Source organism: Ovis aries, chromosome 12, assembly GCF_016772045.2.
Source record: "Ovis aries strain OAR_USU_Benz2616 breed Rambouillet chromosome 12, ARS-UI_Ramb_v3.0, whole genome shotgun sequence".
Lineage (NCBI taxonomy): Eukaryota > Metazoa > Chordata > Mammalia > Artiodactyla > Bovidae > Ovis > Ovis aries.
The window spans coordinates 6,152,132-6,170,793 of NC_056065.1; the positions used below are offsets into that span (position 1 = coordinate 6,152,132).

The 18,662-nt window shown below is 38.8% G+C and overlaps 1 protein-coding gene across 5 annotated transcripts in view; it reads left to right on the top strand.

The window, feature by feature from the left end:
- Nucleotides 1-18,662, top strand: part of KCNT2 (potassium sodium-activated channel subfamily T member 2) — a 445,611-nt gene that overhangs the window by 222,281 nt on the left and 204,668 nt on the right. For all 5 annotated transcript variants that reach the window (XM_060396308.1, XM_060396309.1, XM_027976255.2 and 2 more), the window contains 3 exons: nt 517-681; nt 2,607-2,743; nt 5,621-5,684. In XM_060396308.1, coding sequence (XP_060252291.1) covers nt 517-681; nt 2,607-2,743; nt 5,621-5,684 — 366 coding nt within the window. The remainder of the gene's footprint in view (nt 1-516; nt 682-2,606; nt 2,744-5,620; nt 5,685-18,662) is intronic.

The window sequence follows — 18,662 nt, forward strand, 5'->3', positions numbered from 1 at the left end:
CTTGCTTGGAAAATTCCGTGGACAGAGAAGCCTGGAAGGCTACAGTCCATGGGGTTGCAAAGAGTCAGACACGACTGAGCTTGCATGCATGCACTATAACTAGAAAGTAGCCCTGTGTGTGTGGTAAGGTTATCTCCCCTTGCAGGCGATGTGGGCTGAAGTTGACAGAAGAATGTGAGAGAAAAACGTGAGACCTTTCTCTTTAACCAGGTGCATGACATATATGGCTGCATACTCTACTGGACAGAAAGCAGAAGTGCAAACCTCTTGGTGCCCTGTTATGATACAATAGGAAAACCTCATTATTGTTTCCTGAGAAACATGAAGGCCCTGGGAAGGATTAGCAAGTCAGAAATTATCCTATGAAGAGTCTTGTTGAGGGGAACACTGATCATTTCAATCTCAAAGAGTTTCATCTAAGAAATTGAGTTATACCCAGTAGACAATAGATGGATTGCACTGATTGTTATTTTCATGTCCATTTCTTTTCATTCACATGTGGAAAACGTGTTACAGTTTGAACAGCTGGCCTATTTGTGGATGGAGAGACAAAAGTCAGGTGGAAACTATAGTCGACACAGAGCTCAAACTGAAAAGCACGTTGTTCTGTGTGTCAGCTCACTGAAGATTGATTTACTCATGGACTTTTTAAATGAATTCTATGCACATCCAAGACTCCAGGTAACTTTAAACAGATTATACCTACTAATATTGGCAAAATCAATTAATGATAGTACAGCCTGTGTTCTGGAGGATTTTTATTTATGTGCTCAAATTTAGAGAAAATGAAGAACTACAAATATAACCTGGAACATAGAAAAAAAATGCTGGAGGAATACACAATATGTTAAGTTTCCTTCTGTATCTATAACGAAAGACAGATGGAATTATATTACTGCTACAAAGAAAGGTTTTCTCTGAATTAAAATGATTGCTTTTTTCTCCTTTTGGTAGTGAATAAATGATATTTTTATGAAACAGTGAAACTTAACATATAATAAAACAATAAAAGAATCATTTCAATATCATCTGCTCACTTGAATTTTCAGAATTTTATCAAGTGTTACTGATGGAAATTTGGAAGTCTGAAAGTTCCATTCTTCCCTTTGTTTCCTGGAGTGAAACTTGGTCTTATTTATAGCAGCAATAAATGACCAAAATTTGGGCAATATGTAATTGAGATCATGAATTCAGAAAAATCTCTTCTGTCTATGCAGACACTTCCACTTGCCATGGTTCTGGGCCAGTGTAGACTTATGTCACCGCCTTTGCTGCTTAATGCACTTAGTCTGGTCCAGACAGCAAAGAACTACTTGAATTTTCTGTATTTTCCCCAATAAAATCCATGAAGAGATTGGAGAATCCGGAAGTCAAGACAGTAGGGAGTACTTCTAATTATCTCTCTCTTAAATAATTTAGAGAAATTTTAACATATTGCTTTTTTGGATTAAAAATCTAACTTATAAGAGAAACTTGTATAATATATTCTTTTGTTTTTACATACATTATTTTGAATTTTTGGAGTAACTCCATATTTAACGTTTTTTTAAAATTACTCATATTAAATAATTTCAGATGCTTATTATGACCCACAAAGAAAATCTATCTGGGAGAAAATTTAATCCACCCAAAATTTGATCCCTAGTAATTAATTTTACCTAATATCAATAGGGAGAAATCTTAAAACTCCAAAAGTTCCCACTAGATAGAGAGTGGTAAAATGGTGGACGTTTGCCAGAGAATTTGAATTCTTATAGATAAATTGCTTTATACCATTTTATCACTGAGAATAATTTTGCATTTTCTCCAAACAACCATTGTTTTAAAACAAACTTTCAAATTTAATTTACTTAGTCAGTATTATCAATATTTTTGTGAATCCTTTTCCGTTCAGATATTCATCAGAATATTTTCAATTTTATCAACTCATAATAATGTTACCAAATGATATAAACTATCACCGCAGCTTTTTATTCTAAAAGTAACAAGATTGAAGTATGACTTGATCCTTAGCAGTTCTGGCTGTTAGCAGTTTATTTTTTAGAATCAATCTGAAATCCTAAGGAGGTTCTCTGATGGCTCAGACTGTAAAAAACCTGCCTGCAATGCAGGAGACTTGAGTTCAATCCCTTGGTCAGGAAGATCCCCCAGAGAAGGGAATGGCAACTTGCTTCAGCATTCTTGCCTGGAGAATTGCATGGACAGAGGAGCGTGGCGGGCTACAGTCTATGGCGTCAAAGAGTCGGACACGACTGAGTGACTGACGCTTTCACACCCTGAAGTCAAAATTGAAAATTTCATAGGCTGAAATGTGTGCTGAGTGTAAGCACTGATTTATCTTCTCTTCTTCATGCTAAGTAAATTGAAAAAAGTCAGGATGAACATGCTGCTGATTTATGAGATTTTTGTATGTTTGTCTGTTATGTTTATTACCGTCTCATGTTATTTAACATATGCCCCGGTTTTAAATGCAAACTTTGATTTATTAGTAAGAGTTCATTTCTCTTTTATCATATTTCAAAATGTTCATAGATATTCTATTTACCTATCTAGTATAAAACAAAGCATTATTGTTTCTATCCCATTGCCCACTTTGTTTTGAGTAGGATTATTATGTGGTGATTTTGTGTCCTACTGAAATGGATGTGCAGGTCCGAAGGATCCTCCAGATTCCAATGTGGTCACAAAGAGTTATCTACCTTCAAGGTTCAGCCCTTAAAGACCAGGATCTGTTGAGAGCAAAGTAAGTATGTCCACTTCCCATCTTGTAGTGTTATAATATCTTTCCTCTCCTCCAAATTTTAGCAGTTTCAGTACCGCAAGATGTGTTTTTGAATACAAACTTTTGCTTTAGTACCATTGCTTGTCAAATGGGAAGATTAAAAATAGAAAATCAGCTTATTTGCTCCTCTTTCTCAGTGCAGGGTTGTTCATCAGACCATGTCCACACAACACATTGAGAAGTGTGGTGGGATGGTATCATCTCAGGGTGTGGGGAGATGAACTGAGTTATCCAGATTCAGCGAGAGTAGTCTCCAAATCCTTGGATACTGTTTTTATTCGACAAATAAAAATCTTGGGCTAAACACTATGTGAGATGCCAAAGCAGTGTGAGTGAGGGTTTAGATTTTAAGGAGTTTGTATTATATACCGGGCAGATAACACTTGTGTTCCCTGGTGTCTGAGATGAAAGCGTCCCCGGGGACTGGAGAAGTCAGGAGGGTGACAGAGGTCTTAGTTGCTGTCTTCAGGTGCCTGTCCCCCTGTATTAAAGATGCCATAGTCTTATAGCTTTGTCACAGTCTTGGGGGGGTCACTGCAGCGTGGGAGCAGAGTGAGAGTGTGGTTGGTTAGAGTGCAGACTCCAGGAATCAGGGCCTCTGCAAAACACCCTCCATAGTTTCAGAAGCCAGAAGAGATCCTTTAGTGGAGGTGGCTTCACTCAATGTTTTCTCTTGTTTTGTAGCTTTTAAATATATCTTCGTGTTTATCTTTGAGTTGTCCTACAGACTCTGTTAGGTTTAAAAGTCTCTTCCTTGAATTTCATAGCATAAGTGTTTTTTTTTCCTTGTTGTTGTTTTGATTCTTTCCAGATGGCCTGAGTATGTGTGTTGGTGCATGTTCTCCGTATGTTTGTGTATGTTCTGTTTCTTTATACATGTCCTCTGTATGCTTGTATTTGTGTGTGTATGGGTTTTGGTGTGTGTGTGTGTATGTGTGTGTGGATGACGGAAAAGAACAGAAAAAAATTCTCAAACTTCTTTCTGCTGCTTATTCCTGCAAAAGTTGACTAGATAGCTCATAACAGGAACTCTAACATTATGTTAGATTTATATATAATAGGTCAATTTAGCTGAGAATTTTTTCAATGATTTAACAATTTGTGAAACAAAAAAAGTCAGTAGAAACTACCAGGATATAATGAATTGTACATAATTGGAAAATTAAGCTTCTTTGAGAATATATCAGCATCTGTAGTGGATTGCATACTTCATATATATTGTCACTATACACATGACAGTTCTAGAATAAGTCATAGTCTCCCAGTACCTCAAGTAAAACACAGCATTAGGTGTTTGCTAACAATCTACTATCTATACTCATTATTCAGGAACTGTAAAGAAATAGTTGCTTAAACAGTAATATAATTTGGATCTTTATATTCATCTGTATAGATAATAAACATGCTTAATTTATAGTAATGAGTTAAGTTCTTCATATAAGAATGAGTAATGCCCATTTTGTGTTCAATATGAATTTCTGTGATAAATGAAGCCTTTTGACTACCTAATCAATTAATCTAAGCTATTAGGATTAACTATTGGCATCTCAGCTAGATAATACCTAGGATTAATGCGCTTCTCAGGTAGCATAGTGGTGAAGAATCTACTTACGAATGCAGGAGACACAGGAGTCATGGGTTCAATCCCTGGATTGGGAAGATCCCCTGGAGTAGGGAACAGCAACCCATTCCAGTATTCTTGCCTGGAAATATCCCATAGACAGAGGAGCCTGGTGGGCTACAGTCCATAGAGTCTTAAAGAGTTGTATATGACTCCACGACTGAGCCAGGATTAGCACAACTCCATTTAGTATTAATAATATTAATGATTGTTTCTTAGCCAAATCAGTCACATTTACAAGAAATATTCCTCCATAGGTATGAAAAAGGAGAGTGTGGATAAGTGAGAAGTGGCAGGCTGGTAATTCTCAGAAAATTGATTTAAGAAAGATGGTACCATTTTTATGTTCATTTCTTATCCTATGTCATGTAGAAATTTGGGATTTAATGTTAGCTAACACATTCTTCAGCACAATTCCCACGCAAGACAAGGAGTAAAATTCTCCAAACCATTTCCAAAGGTCAGTTGCATGAGTTTGAGTTGCTTTGTTGAAGATGATGTATAAAAAGTGGTATACAATTGTCTTAATAACCATGACAACTTCACACTTTTCCAAAACTGTTTGATTTGGTCTAATTCCATAGACTTTTATCATTTTTATCCATAGAAAATACATTGGAGGAAAAAATTTGTTCTACTGTAATGAACCAGAAAGGCAAATAGTTCCTCATTTTAAAAATACACAATGTTATGTTTTTAGAACATTGCTTACCAAGCACTGAAGCATTCTTATGGTTTATTATTACGTATAAGAAATATAGAACTTTAGTGTGAAGGAAAGGGATTTGGAACAAGATGATGATTCATCTCTAGGAAATATAAATGTGCAGTAGAGTTTGGCTTATGAATACTAAGTGGCTTTGTATCCTCTCTCTTAATTTTATTGATACATTGCAGTCAAAAAGTAATCCATCTAAAACTTATAGAAGTGTATATATGTATATATATATGAAAAAATATGTATAATGATAAAAGAAAAAATAAAATTTGACTTTTTTTAACTTCTGTCATTATGAACTGCTGTGTTATACAGCCAAGTCAACAATTATTTTGTTTATAATCATGATCTGCAAGAAATCCTATTTTCATTTAAGCTTAAGGATGTTCATAGTTTTTGTGTACTTTGTATGCCCTGGACTGAGTGTTGGAATTCTGTTTTTCAGATGGCACATAGATATGTCAATGTGTGATTATTTTCCTTTTCTGTCTGCATTTAGGATGGATGATGCTGAGGCCTGTTTTATTCTGAGCAGCCGTTGTGAAGTGGACAGGACGTCATCTGTAAGTTTCTAAAATCTCTTTTAGTAAATTGTTCTTTTTGCCTTACGAGATTTTATTTTTTTTTGTAGTCTGCCACTATTAAATATGGATGGCCTTAAAATTTTACTAAAGAGAAGTAAATATCTTTAATCTATCTTGCCAAAAAATAAGAATAGTTGCATCAATTATATCAACAAAAATATTCTTGAAGTACTTTCTACTACTAATCTCTGGATTTTCTGTTGATCAAAATGAAATAAGTCCTATATAAACAGAACTAGATCGTTTTTAATTAAATATATTCTATGCTATGTGATTTTGTTATAATGATCTCAATTTCCTCCACTTAAAAGTGAGGCATATGGATCAGGCAGTCTGCAAAATATCAGTTGGAGCATTTCTAAAAAAGTATGCATTTGTGAAAATCCTATTCAGGATATGTAGGGTGGGAATTGGGAAGCCGTGTATTTTTAAAAGCTCACCAGGTGATTTTGATGCACCTCCTAGTTTGGTAGTGTCTGGCTTATATGATCTCCATGATACATTTGTGGTCTAAAATTCAATAAACTAATAATCAAACTTTGTAATGTACCAACTTATAGCTTTTTTTCTGTAAATGCAATTTAATTTCCCTACTTAAAAAAAAAATGCTTTACTCCTTTATGTTGAGGATGTCCTATTGACTCCTGTGTTTTAAACTAGTGAGTCCATCTGTAGTCATATCTGTGGTACACAGACAGATGAGAAACATGGTGCCTTCTGCAGTGACTGGGGAAAAGTCAAAACATGCATGGGTCTTTGGGGGACATGATTTGCACTTTTCTGGACCATCTAATAGGTGTGATCTGTTACATTTCTTTAGGACTACAGGTCCTGAATGTGGTAGGCTTTGCATTGTCCTCACTCTAATTTACTGAAACGTTTTATTCCTTTTTAAACTAACTTGTGTGCATTTGTGCTAAGTCACTTCAGTCCTATCTGATTCTTTGTAATCCCGTGGATGGTAGCCCACCAGGCTCCTCTCTCCATGGGATTCTCCAGGCAAGAACATTGAAGTGGGTTGCCATGCCCACTTCCAGGGGATCTTCCAGACCCAAGGAACAAACCCACATCTCTTATGTCTCCTGCATTGGCAGGTGGGTTCTTTACCACTAAAGAACCCAGGGAGGCCCTTAAACTAACTTAGTCAACCTTTATTGGAAAAGGAACTGTTATGAACTGAATTGTGAGCCATGAAAACTCATATGTTGAAGACCAAACCACAGGGACCTCATAATGTGAATTTCAGTTCAGTTCAGTTGCTCGTTGTGTCCAGCTCTTTGCGACCCCATGAACTGCAGCTTGCCAGGCCTCCCTGTCCACCACCAACTCCCGGAGTCCACACAAATTCATGTCCATTGAGTGGGTGATGCCATCCAACCATCTCATCCTCTGATGTCCCCTTCTCCTCTTGCTCTCAAACTTTCCCAGTATCGGGGTCTTTTCAAATGAGTCAACCCTTTGCATCAGGTGGCCAAAGAATTGGAGTTTCAGCTTCAACATCAGTCCTTCAAAGAACACCCAGAACTGATCTCCCTTAGGATGGACTGGTTGGATCTTCTTGCAGTCCAAGGGACTCTCAAGAGTCTTCTCCAACACCACAGTTCAAAAGCATCAATACTTTGGTGATCAGCTTTCTTTATAGTCCAACTTTCACATTCTTATATGACTACTGGAAAAACCACAGCCTTAACTAGACAGACTTTGTTGACAAAGTAATGTCTCTGCTTTTGAATACGCTGTCTAGGTTGGTCATAACTGTTCTTCCAAGGAGTCAGTGTCTTTTAATTCCATGGCTGCAATCACCATCTGCAGTGATTTTGGAGCCCCCCCAACATAAAGTCACACAAAGTTTTCACTGTTTCCCCATCTATTTGCCATGATGGGACCGGATGCCATGATCTTAGTTTTCTGAATGTTGAACTTTAAACCAACCTTTTCACTCTCCTCTTTCACTTTCATCAAGAGGCTTTTAGTTCCTCTTCACTTTCTGCCATAAAGGTGGTGTCATCTGCATATCTGAGGTTATTGATATTTCTCACAACAGTCTTGATTCCAGATTGTGCTTCATCCAGCCCAGCATTTTTCATGATGTATTCTGCAGTCAGTTAAATAAGCAGGGTGACAATATACAGCCTTGACGTACTCCTTTTCCTATTTGGAACCAGTCTGTTGTTCCATGTCCAGTTCTAACTGTTACTTCCTGGTCTGCATACAGGTTTCTTAAGAGGCAGGTCAGGTGGTCTGGTATTCCCATCTCTTTCAGAATTTTCCACAGTTTATTGTGATCCACACAGTCAAAGGCTTTGGCATAGTCAATAAAGCAGAAATAGATGTTTTTTAGGAACTCTCTTGCTTTTTCGATGATCCATCAGATGTTGGCAATTTGATCTCTGGTTCCTCTACCTTTTCTAAATCCAGCTTGAACATCTGGAATTTACAGTTCATGTATTACTGAAACCTGGACTCAGAATTGTGAACATGAGATCAGTGCAATTGTGCAGTAGTTTGAGCATTCTTTGCCATTGCCTTTCTTTGGGACTGGAATGAAAACTGACCTTTTCCAGTCCTGTGGCCACTGCTGAGTTTTCCAAATTTGCTGGCATATTGAGTGCAGCACTTTCACAGCATCATCTTTCAGGATTTGAAACAGCTCAACTGGAATTCCATCACCTACACTAACTTTGTTCATAGTGATGCTTTCTAAAGCCTACTTGACCTCACATTCCAAGATGTCTGGCTCTAGGTGAGTGATCACACCATCTTGATTATCTGGTTGGTAAAAATCTTTTTTGTACAGTTCTTGTGTGTATTCTTGCCACCACTTCTGAATATCTTCTGCTTCTGTTAGGTCCATAATATTTCTGGCCTTTATTGAACCCATCTTTTCATGAAATGTTCCCATGGTATCTCTAATTTTTTTGAAGAGATCTCTAGTCTTTCCTATTCTATTGTTTTTTTTTTCTATTTCTTAGCATTGATCACTGAGGAAGGCCTTCTTATCTCTCCTTGCTATCCTTTGGAACTCTGCATTCAAATGAGTATATCTTTCTTTTTCTCCTTTGCCTTTTGCTTCTCTTCTTTTCTTAGCTATTTGTAAGGCCTCCTCAGGCAGCCACTTTGCTTTTTTGCATTTCTTTTTCTTGGAGATGGTCTTGATCCCTGTCTTCTGTACTGTGTCACAAACCTCTGTCCATAGTTGTTCAGGCACTCTGTCTATCAGATCTAGTCCCTTGAATCTATTTCTCACTTCCACTGTATAATTATAAGGGATTTGATTTAGGTCATACCTGATTGGTCTAGTGGTTTTCCCACTTTCTTCAACTTAATCCTGAATTGGGCAATAAGGAGTTCATGATCTGATCCACAGTCAGTTGCCAGTCTTGTTTTTGCTCAATATACAGAGCTTCTCCATCTTTGGCTGCAAAGATTATAATCAATCTAGTTTCGTTGTTGGCCATCTTCTACTGTCCATGTGTAGAATCTTCCCTTGTGTTGTTGGAAGATGATGTTTGCTATCACCAGTCATTTTCTTGGCAAAACTCTATTAGCGTTTGCCCTTCTTCTTTCTGTACTCTAAGGACAAATTTGCCTTTTACTCCAGGTGCTTCTTGACTTCTAATTTTTGCATTCCAGTCCCCTATAATGAAAAGGACATCATTTTTGGGCCAAAGATGGAGAAGCTCTATACAGTTAACAAAAACAAGACCAGGAGATGACTGTGGCTCAGATCATGAACTCCTTATTACCAAATTCAGACTCAAACTGAAGAAAGGAGGGAAAACCACTAGACCATTCAGGTATGACCTAAATGAAATCCCCTATGATTATACAGTGGAAGTGAGAAATAGATTTAAGGGCCTAGATCTGATAGATAGAGTGCCTGATGAACTATGGAATGAGGTTCGTGACATTGAACAGGAGACAGGGTTCAAGACCATCCCCATGGAAAAGAAATGCAAAAAAGCAAAATGACTGTCTGGGGAGGCCTTACAAATAGCTGTGAAAAGAAGAGAGGCAAAAAGCAAAGGCGAAAAGGAAAGATACAAGCATCTGAATGCAGAGTTCCAAAGAATAGCAAGAAGAGATAAGAAATCCTTCTTCAGCGATCAATGCAAAGAAATAGAGGAAAACAACAGAATGGGAAAGACTAGAGATCTCTTCAAGAAAATTAGAGCTACCAAGGGAACATTTCATGCAAGGATGGGCTTGATAAAGGACAGAAATGGTAGGGACTTAACAGAAGCAGAAGATATTAAGAAGAGGTAGCAAGAATACACTGGAGAACTGTACAAAAAAGATCTTCATGACCCAGATAATCATGATGATGTGATCACTAATCTAGAGCCAGACATCTTGGAATGTGAAGTCAAGTGGGCCTTACAAGGCATCACTACGAACAAAGCTAGTGGAGGTGATGGAATTCCAGGGAGCTGTTTCAAATCCTGAAAGATGATGCTGTGAAAGTGCTGCACTCAATATGCCAGCAAGTTTGGAAAACTTAGCAGTGGCCACAGGACTGGAAAAGGTCACTTTTCATTCCAATTCCAAAGAAAGGAAATGCCAAGGAATGCTCAAACTACCACACAATTGCACTCATCTCACATGCTAGTAAAGTAATGCTCAAAATTCTCCAAGCCAGGCTTCAGCAATACGTGAACTGTGAACTCCCTGATGTTCAAGCTGGTTTTAGAAAAGGCAGAGAAACCAGAGATCAAATTGCCAACATGCGCTGGATCATGGAAAAAGCAAGAGAGTTCCAGAAAAACATCTATTTCTGCTTCCTTGACTATGCCAAAGCCTTTGACTGTGTGGATCACAATAAACTGTGGAAAATTCTGAAGGAGATGAGATTACCAGCCCACCTAACCTGCCTCTTGAGAAATCTGTATGCAGGTCAGGAAGCAAGAGTTAGAACTGGACATGGAACAACAGACTGGTTCCAAATAGGATAAGGGGTACGTCAAGGCTGTATATTGTCACCCTGCTTATTTAACTTATATGCAGAGTATATCATGAGAAACGCTGTGCTGGAAGAAGCACAAGCTGGAATCAAGATTGCCGGGAGAAATATCAATAACCTCAGATATGCAGATGATACCACCCTTATGGCAGAAAGTGAAGAGGAACTAAAAAGCCTCTTGATGAAAGTGAAAGAGGAGAGTGAAAAGTTGGCTTAAACCTCAACATTCAGAAAACGAAGATCGTGGCATCTGGTCCCATCACTTCATGGGAAATAGATGGGGAAACAGTGGAAACAGTGTCAGACTTTATTTTTTGTGGCTCCAAAATCACTGCAGATGGTGACTGCAGCCATGAAATTAAAAGACGCTTACTCCTTGGAAGAAAAGTTATGAGCAACCTAGATAGTATGTTCAAAAGCAGAGACATTACTTTGCCAACTAAGGTCCGTCTAGTCAAGGCTATGGTTTTCCTGTGGTCATGTATGGATGTGAGAGTTGGACTGTGAAGAAGGCTGAGCGCCAAAGAATTGATGCTTTTGAACTGTGGTGTTGGAGGAGACTCTTGAAAGTCCCCTGGACTGCAAGGAGATCCAACCAGTCCATTCTGAAGGAGATCAGCCCTGTGATTTCTTTGGAAGGAAAGATGCTAAAGCTGAAACTCCAGTACTTTGACCACTTCATGCGCAGAGTTGACTCATTGGAAAAGACTCTGATGCTGGGAGGGATTGGGGGCAGGAGGAGAAGGGTACGACCGAGGATGAGATGGCTGGATGGCATCATGGACTCGAAGGACATGAGTCTGAGTGAACTCTGGGAGATGGTGATGAACAGGGAGGCCTGGCGTGCTGTGATTCATGGGGTCACAAAGAGTCGGACATGACTGAGCGGCTGAACTGAACTGAACTGATAATGAAAAGGACATCTTTTTTGGGTGTTAGTTCTAAAAGGTTTTGTAGATCTTCATAGAACCGTTCAACTTCAGCTTCCTCAGTGTTACTGGTCGGGGCATAGACTTGGATTTCTGTGATATTGAATGGTTTGCCTTGGAAATGAACAAAACTCATTCTGTCATTTTTGAGATTGCATCCAAATACTGCATTTTGGACTATTTTGTTAAGTATGATGGCTACTCCATTTCTTCTAAGGGATTCCTGCCCACAGTAGTAGATATAATGGTTATCTAAGTTAAATTCACCCATTACAGTCCATTTTAGTTAGCTGATTCCTGGATTGTTGACGTTCACTCTTGCCATCTCCTGTTTGACCACTTCAATTTGCCTTGATTCATGGATCTGACATTCCAGGTTTCTATGCAATATTGCTCTTTACAGCATCGGACCTTGCTTCCATCACCAATCACATCCACAGCTGGATATTGTTTTTACTTTGGCTCCATCCCTTCATTCTTTCTGGAGTTATTTCTCCACTGATCTCCGTTAGCATATTGGGCACCTACCGACCTGGGGAGTTCATCTTTCAGTGTCCTATCATTTTGCCTTTTCATACTGTTTATTGGGTTCTCAAGGCAAGAATACTGAAGTGGTTTGCCATTCCCTTCTCTAGTGGACCACATTCTGTCAGACCTCTCCACCATGACCCACCCATCTTGGGTGGCCCCACACAGCATGTTTCATCGAGTTAGACAAAGCTGTGGTCCATGTGATCAGATTAGTTAGTTTTCTGTGATTGTGGTTTCAGTATGCCTGCCCTCTGATGCCCTCTCTCAGCACCTGCTATCTTACTTGGGTTTCTCTTACCTTGGATGTGGGGTTTCTCCTCTCCGCCACTGCTCTTGACCTTGGGCGTGGGGTAGCTCCTCTCTGCCTCCACTCCTGACCTTGGACATGGGGTATCTTCTCTTGGCCGCTCCTGTGCCACACAGCCGCCACTCATGTGGCGAATTTACGTGATGATAAAGTCTTAATAGATATAATCAAGTTATAATGAGTTTATTAGAGTAGGCCTTACTCTTAATTGTGCTGTGTCCTTGAAAAATGAGGAAATGTGGTGACAGATGAATAATGGAAAGCCATGTGTATGTGAAGACAGCCTTCTGTAAGCTGGGAGAGAGGCTTCCTGCACAGTTCCCAGGAGGAACCAGCCTTACGAACATCTTGCTTTTGAGCTCTGACCTCCAGAATGCTGAGACAATACATTTTCATTAAGCCACCAAGTTTGTGGTCGTTTGTTACCACAGCCTGAGAAAGCTAATGGTCTTCCTTCAGTGGCTCAGTGATAAAGAATCTATCTGCCAGTGCAGTAGATGCAGTTTCGATCTCTGGTCAAAAGATCCCCTGGAAAAGGAAATGGCAACCCATTTTGGCAACTGTCATTTTGCAGTATTCTTGTCTAGGAAATCCCATGGACAAAGGAGCCTGGCAGGCTATAGTCCATGTGGTCACAAAAGAGTCGCACTTGACTAGCAACTAAGCAGCAAGAAAGCAAACTGGTTCATGGCCATAGAGCAGACGAATGATTGCAAAATTTGTAAAATATTTCTCTTTAAAACATATATATGTTTTGAAATTCATTTGCTCCCCTCCTTCTCAACAGTTACTGTCTTAATTCAGACATGACTCTCTTGGGTCCACTTATGCATTATTGCAATAGTTTCTCAATTAGGTCGGCTCATTAGATGCTCCAAACCTCTGTATTGAATAAGTGAACTGGAATTGAACGTATTCTACCTTATGTTTCTGTAATTATTTAGCTGTGAAGCGTGGGACTCTCAAGTGGTAACTTAGTTTCAAAATACTTGTAGTCTTCCTATATCTATGTAACAAGGGGGCATACATATAGGAAATAAAAATATAATTTTGGTGTACCCTTTCCAAGCTGAATTTGAAAGCTTTCAATTCAACAAATGCATTCCATTTCCTCCTGACACTGTAGGATATTGAAGGTTGTGAATAAAAAGACTTCACTCAGGACAGAAGAGATGGTAGATGAGGTGACACGGATACAAGTGTGGAAGCTGCAAAGCAGATGGATGGGTGGTAACTGACTTAACAGACTGAAAGAAGGTAACATTTAAGCTGAGAAAGGAGAGGAAACAAGTCAGAAGCAGGCTGCTTTATGCAATGGAGACTCAAGTGACAGGAACAGAGGTATCAGATGCCTTGCAGAGGCAAGTAAGGTTATACATAGGACTAAATATATGGAGAGTGGTTAAAAATCTTTAAGAGAAGTAATTAGATTCCCTGAACCCTTTCACATGTTCATTGCTGGTCCCTTTCCTCATCTTGGGAAAAGAGATTTACTCTAGGAGTTGGCAAATTTGGCCAAAATAAACACTCTGGTTGCCTAGGAATAAAGGGAGGGAAAGTAACCTGCAGCAAAAACTCAGGACCCACAATGCCCCCTGGGAACAAAACATCAGAAGAGAAATTCTCTGATTCAGTATCATTTCAGAGAAGGTTAGAGAGAGTTCCTGAAGCAATTAGGGGATGGGAAATGCAAAAGACTCTTTCCTCTGCCCACTTGTGGTGGGGAACAGCCCAGGCCTCTTGGAGGTACAGATGGTGGGGTGGGCCCATCCAGGAACATCCAGCAGGGCACCCCCTTGGTGCTGGGCTGACTGGTGCAGCAAGGCTGATTGGTAGGGGCAGGAAGCATTTATCCCAAGTGTGTGTGTATGTACATATGACGTGAAAATAAGGTCCTGCATTCATTCATGTCCCAAGGAGCTTCTGAGTGCTTCACTCCTACATATGTTCATACAACAGTGTCTCTAGACATTTAAGGAAATTCTAAAAGGAAAAGAAGGAACTAAGTAATAGCCATGCAAAAACATACAAGAAAGGAGAATTTAGAGGAAACACAAATGACACCATAGGATTCTGGGAGAAGAAATCAATTTTAAAATATGCAATATCCCATCTTTAGTAATATAGTAGTTGAGAAGATGAGAGGAGTATACATGTTTAAAAGAAGAATAGTGAGCTATAGAACAAAACAAATTGAAAAGCAAGAACATCCAGGGAACCAAGAAGAGCTTATGGAAATTAAATGTAGGTAACAAATGAAAAAATTAAATAAAATATTCAGAAGATAAATCTAAGGACATTGAAAGAATGAAGAATAATAAAATGAACAACAAAACCAAATAATGGAAAAGGAGAGTCAAACAAGAGAAAATTAAAGGAGTGTTCAGGAAGAAACAATATGGTAAGAATTTTGGAACAGGGTCTGGAAAAAAATGGGGGAAATTATTAAAGATATAAAAAGCAGAATTACAACAATCAAATTTCTCAGAATGGAATTGTTGAGAGGGCCCACATATTTCAGATTAATGACTAAAACAGACATGCTTGCCTGAGAAACTGAGAACGAAATTAAGAAAAGGTAAAGTCGAAAAAGCAAGCGAGTTCCAGAAAAACATCTATTTCTGCTTTCTTGACTATGCCAAAGTCTTTGACTGTGTGGATCACAATAAACTGTGGAAAATCCGAAAGAGATGGGAATACCAGAGCACCTGACCTGCCTGTTGAGAAACCTATATGTAGGTCAGGAAGCAACAGTTAGAACTGGACATGGAACAACAGACTGGTTCCAAATAGGAAAAGGAGTACATCAAGGCTGTATATTGTCACCCTGCTTATTTAACTTATATGCAGAGTACATCATGAGAAACGCTGGGCTGGAAGAAACACAAGCTGGAATCAAGATTGCCAGGAGAAATATCAATAATCTCAGATATGCAGATGACACCACCCTTATGGCAGAAAGTGAAGAAGAACTAAAAAGCCTCTTGATGAAAGTGAAAGTGGGGAGTGAAAAAGTTGGCTTAAAGTTCAACATTCAGAAAATGAAGATCATGGCATCCGGTCCCATCACTTCATGGGAAATAGATGGGGAAACAGTGGAAGCAGTGTCAGGCTTTATTTTTTGTGGCTCCAAAACCACTGCAGATGGCGATTGCAGCCATAAATTAAAAGACGCTTATTCCTTGGAAGGAAAGTTTTGACCAACCTAGATAGCATATTCAAAAGCAGAGACATTACTTTGCCAACAAAGGTCCGTCTAGTCAAGGCTATGGTTTTTCCAGTGGTCACGGATGGATGTGAGAGTTGGACTGTGAAGGAAGGTGAGCACCGAAGAATAGATGCTTTTGAACTGTGGTGTTGGAGAAGACTCTTGAGAGTCTCTTGGACTGCAAGGAGATCCAACCAGTCCATTCTGAAGGAGATCAGCCCTGGGTGTTCTTTGGAAGGAATGATGCTAAAGCTGAAACTCCAGTACTTTGGCCACCTCATGTGAAGAGTTGACTCATTGGAAAAGACTGTGATGCTGGGAGGGATTGGGGGCAGGAGAAGAAAGGGACAACAGGGAATGAGATGGCTGGATGGCATCACTGACTCGATGGATGTGATTTGAGTGAACTCCAGGAGTTGGTGATGGACAGGGAGGCCTGGCGTGCTGCGATTCATGGGGTCGCAAAGACTCAGATATGACTGAGTGAATGAACTGAACTGAAATTCAAGAAGGAAACACTCAACCCGTGTGTGTGCTTAGTTGCCCAGCCGTGTCTGACTCTTTGGGACCCCATGGACTGTGGCCCGCCAGACTCCGATGTTCATGAGATTCTCTAGGCAAGAATACTGGAGTGGGTAGCCACTCTTCTCCAGGGCATGTTCCTGACCCAGGGATCAACTCCTGCACTGAAGGCAGAATCTTTACCACCTGAGCCACCAGGGAAGTCAAGAAGAAAGCACTCAGCCCGAGGACGAAGAATCAGAATGCTTCAGACTTAGCAATAACACCAGAAGCCAGAAGACAATGGGGCAAGGCTTTCAAAATTCTGAGGGGAAAATATGTTTCCAGTTGGAATTCTCTATCCTGGAAAAACTTCAGATAGAAGGAAATATATCTATAGATGTTAAAGTTTTCAAAATTGCGCAGTTTTCAGGAAGCTGTTGGGAGCTGTGTATTACTCCAATTAGTGAGTGAGTGTGGAGAAGGCAATGGCAACCTACTCCAGTATTCTTGCCTGGAAAATTCCATGTTTGGAGGAGCCTCGTAGGCTGCAGTCCATGGGGTTGCTAAGAGTCGGGCAAGACTGAGTGACTTCACTTTAACTTTTCACTTTCATGCATTGGAGAAGGAAATGGCAACCCACTCCAGTATTCTTGCCTGGAGAATCCCAGGGACAGAGGAGCCTAGTGGGCTGCCGTCTATGGGGTTACACAGAGTCGGACATGACTGAAATGACTTAGCAGCAGCAGAGAGTGAGTGAGGATGAAGACAGCTCAGGGGAGGGATGGGAATTCCCATAGTATGGTCAAAGCTGAGCAGAAGACTCTTGAGTGTGAGAAGGGAGGTTTGCTGCTAGAAAAAGATGAAATCAGTGTACCCCGATGTAGTTGAAGATTAGGACAGCAAGTTTCCCTTTCTGGGCAGAAAACAAATAAAGATAAAGTGGCTGAAATTGTTATAATTGTGATAAAAATTATAAAACCACATGTTCACCAAACAAATCTAAAGTATAATTATCTTAAAAGCTGCATTGATGCTTGCAATAAATTTCTGAAAATCAATAAGGTAAACGGAACTGTAGTTATAAAAATAAGACACATTACATACAGAGGAATAAGCAATTTTGATCAGAAGACAACTGGACAACTGTTTAAGACTGCTTTAAAAAGTTGTCTATACTACTTCATTTCCCATAAGAATATCTTACTAAAGGAAATGTGTAATAAAAATATTTTTATTCAAATAAAACCTACTCACAACAGACCTACATTTTTTCTAAAGTTCTTCAATGAAAAAAAAATGATGTCTTTTGAGAACTTAGATTTATATGAAGAAATAAAGACAGCAAAAATGGTAAATATGTACATAAATATAAATGACTAATTTTTTTAAATATAATTTATTCTTTAAAGCAAAAATCATAGCAATCATGGAAATTGTAACAAATACAGAAGTGGAAAGAAAGAAAGGAAGTAAAGTCACTCAGTCATGTCCAACTCTTTGCGACTCAATGGATATAACCCACCAGGCTCTGTGTCCATGGAACTGTCCAGGCAAGAATACTGGAGTGGGTTGCCATTTCCTTCCCCAATTAGAAGTGAAGTGCATGGCAGTAATATGACAAGGATTAAAAGGAATAGTGGAAATATACTAACGTAAGATTCTTGTGCTTTGAATATTATTTGAATGAAGAGTTTGATAGAGATTAGTATTATACAACTTAGAATGACCATTGATAAGGATAAAATAGGAGACAAAGTGATATACTAAAAATATATACTTAATACACAAAGGTAAAAAAAAAAAAGAACAAAGATCAAATAAGACAAATAGAAAACAGTGCTATAGTAAATTTAAACCAAAGCATATTAGTAACTGTAAATTATGAATGGACTAGATTCACCACTGAATGGCAGGGATCTTTATATTGAAGAAGTAAAAGGAATATTAAAGGAAGTGTTGTCACAGCAATTATACTCAAAATGGAAATGTATGATTATTAATAGATTAAAAATAGGAGGATAAACAGAGATATGTGTGCATAGCTAGTCATACAAAAGCTGGAATGGCTATGTAAGACAGATGAAGAAGACCTCAAGGGCAGGAACTTTTAATAGAGGTAAAGAGAAATATTTTATATTTATTAGAGAATCAGTGGATGAAGAAGACATAACACTGCTAAGTGTGTATGCACCTTAAAATGACACCTCAAAACTTATGAAGTATGAAATAATAGAGCAGGAAGGAAGCATAAAAAGGGACAGTTATTGTTATACATGTCAATATTCCTCTCTCTGTAATTAATAGAACGAATTGAAAGAAAATCATTCAGCTTATAAAAACCTGAACTCCTTTAAATCAAACAGATCTAATCGACATATATAGCATTACACTCAACTGCAGAATATGTGCTCCTTTCAGGTGCGTGTTGAACACTCAGAGATGGATCATAGGCTGGATCACAGAAGAAATGTCAAGACAGATAATTAGATTTAAGAAAATAATTACAGAATATGTTCTC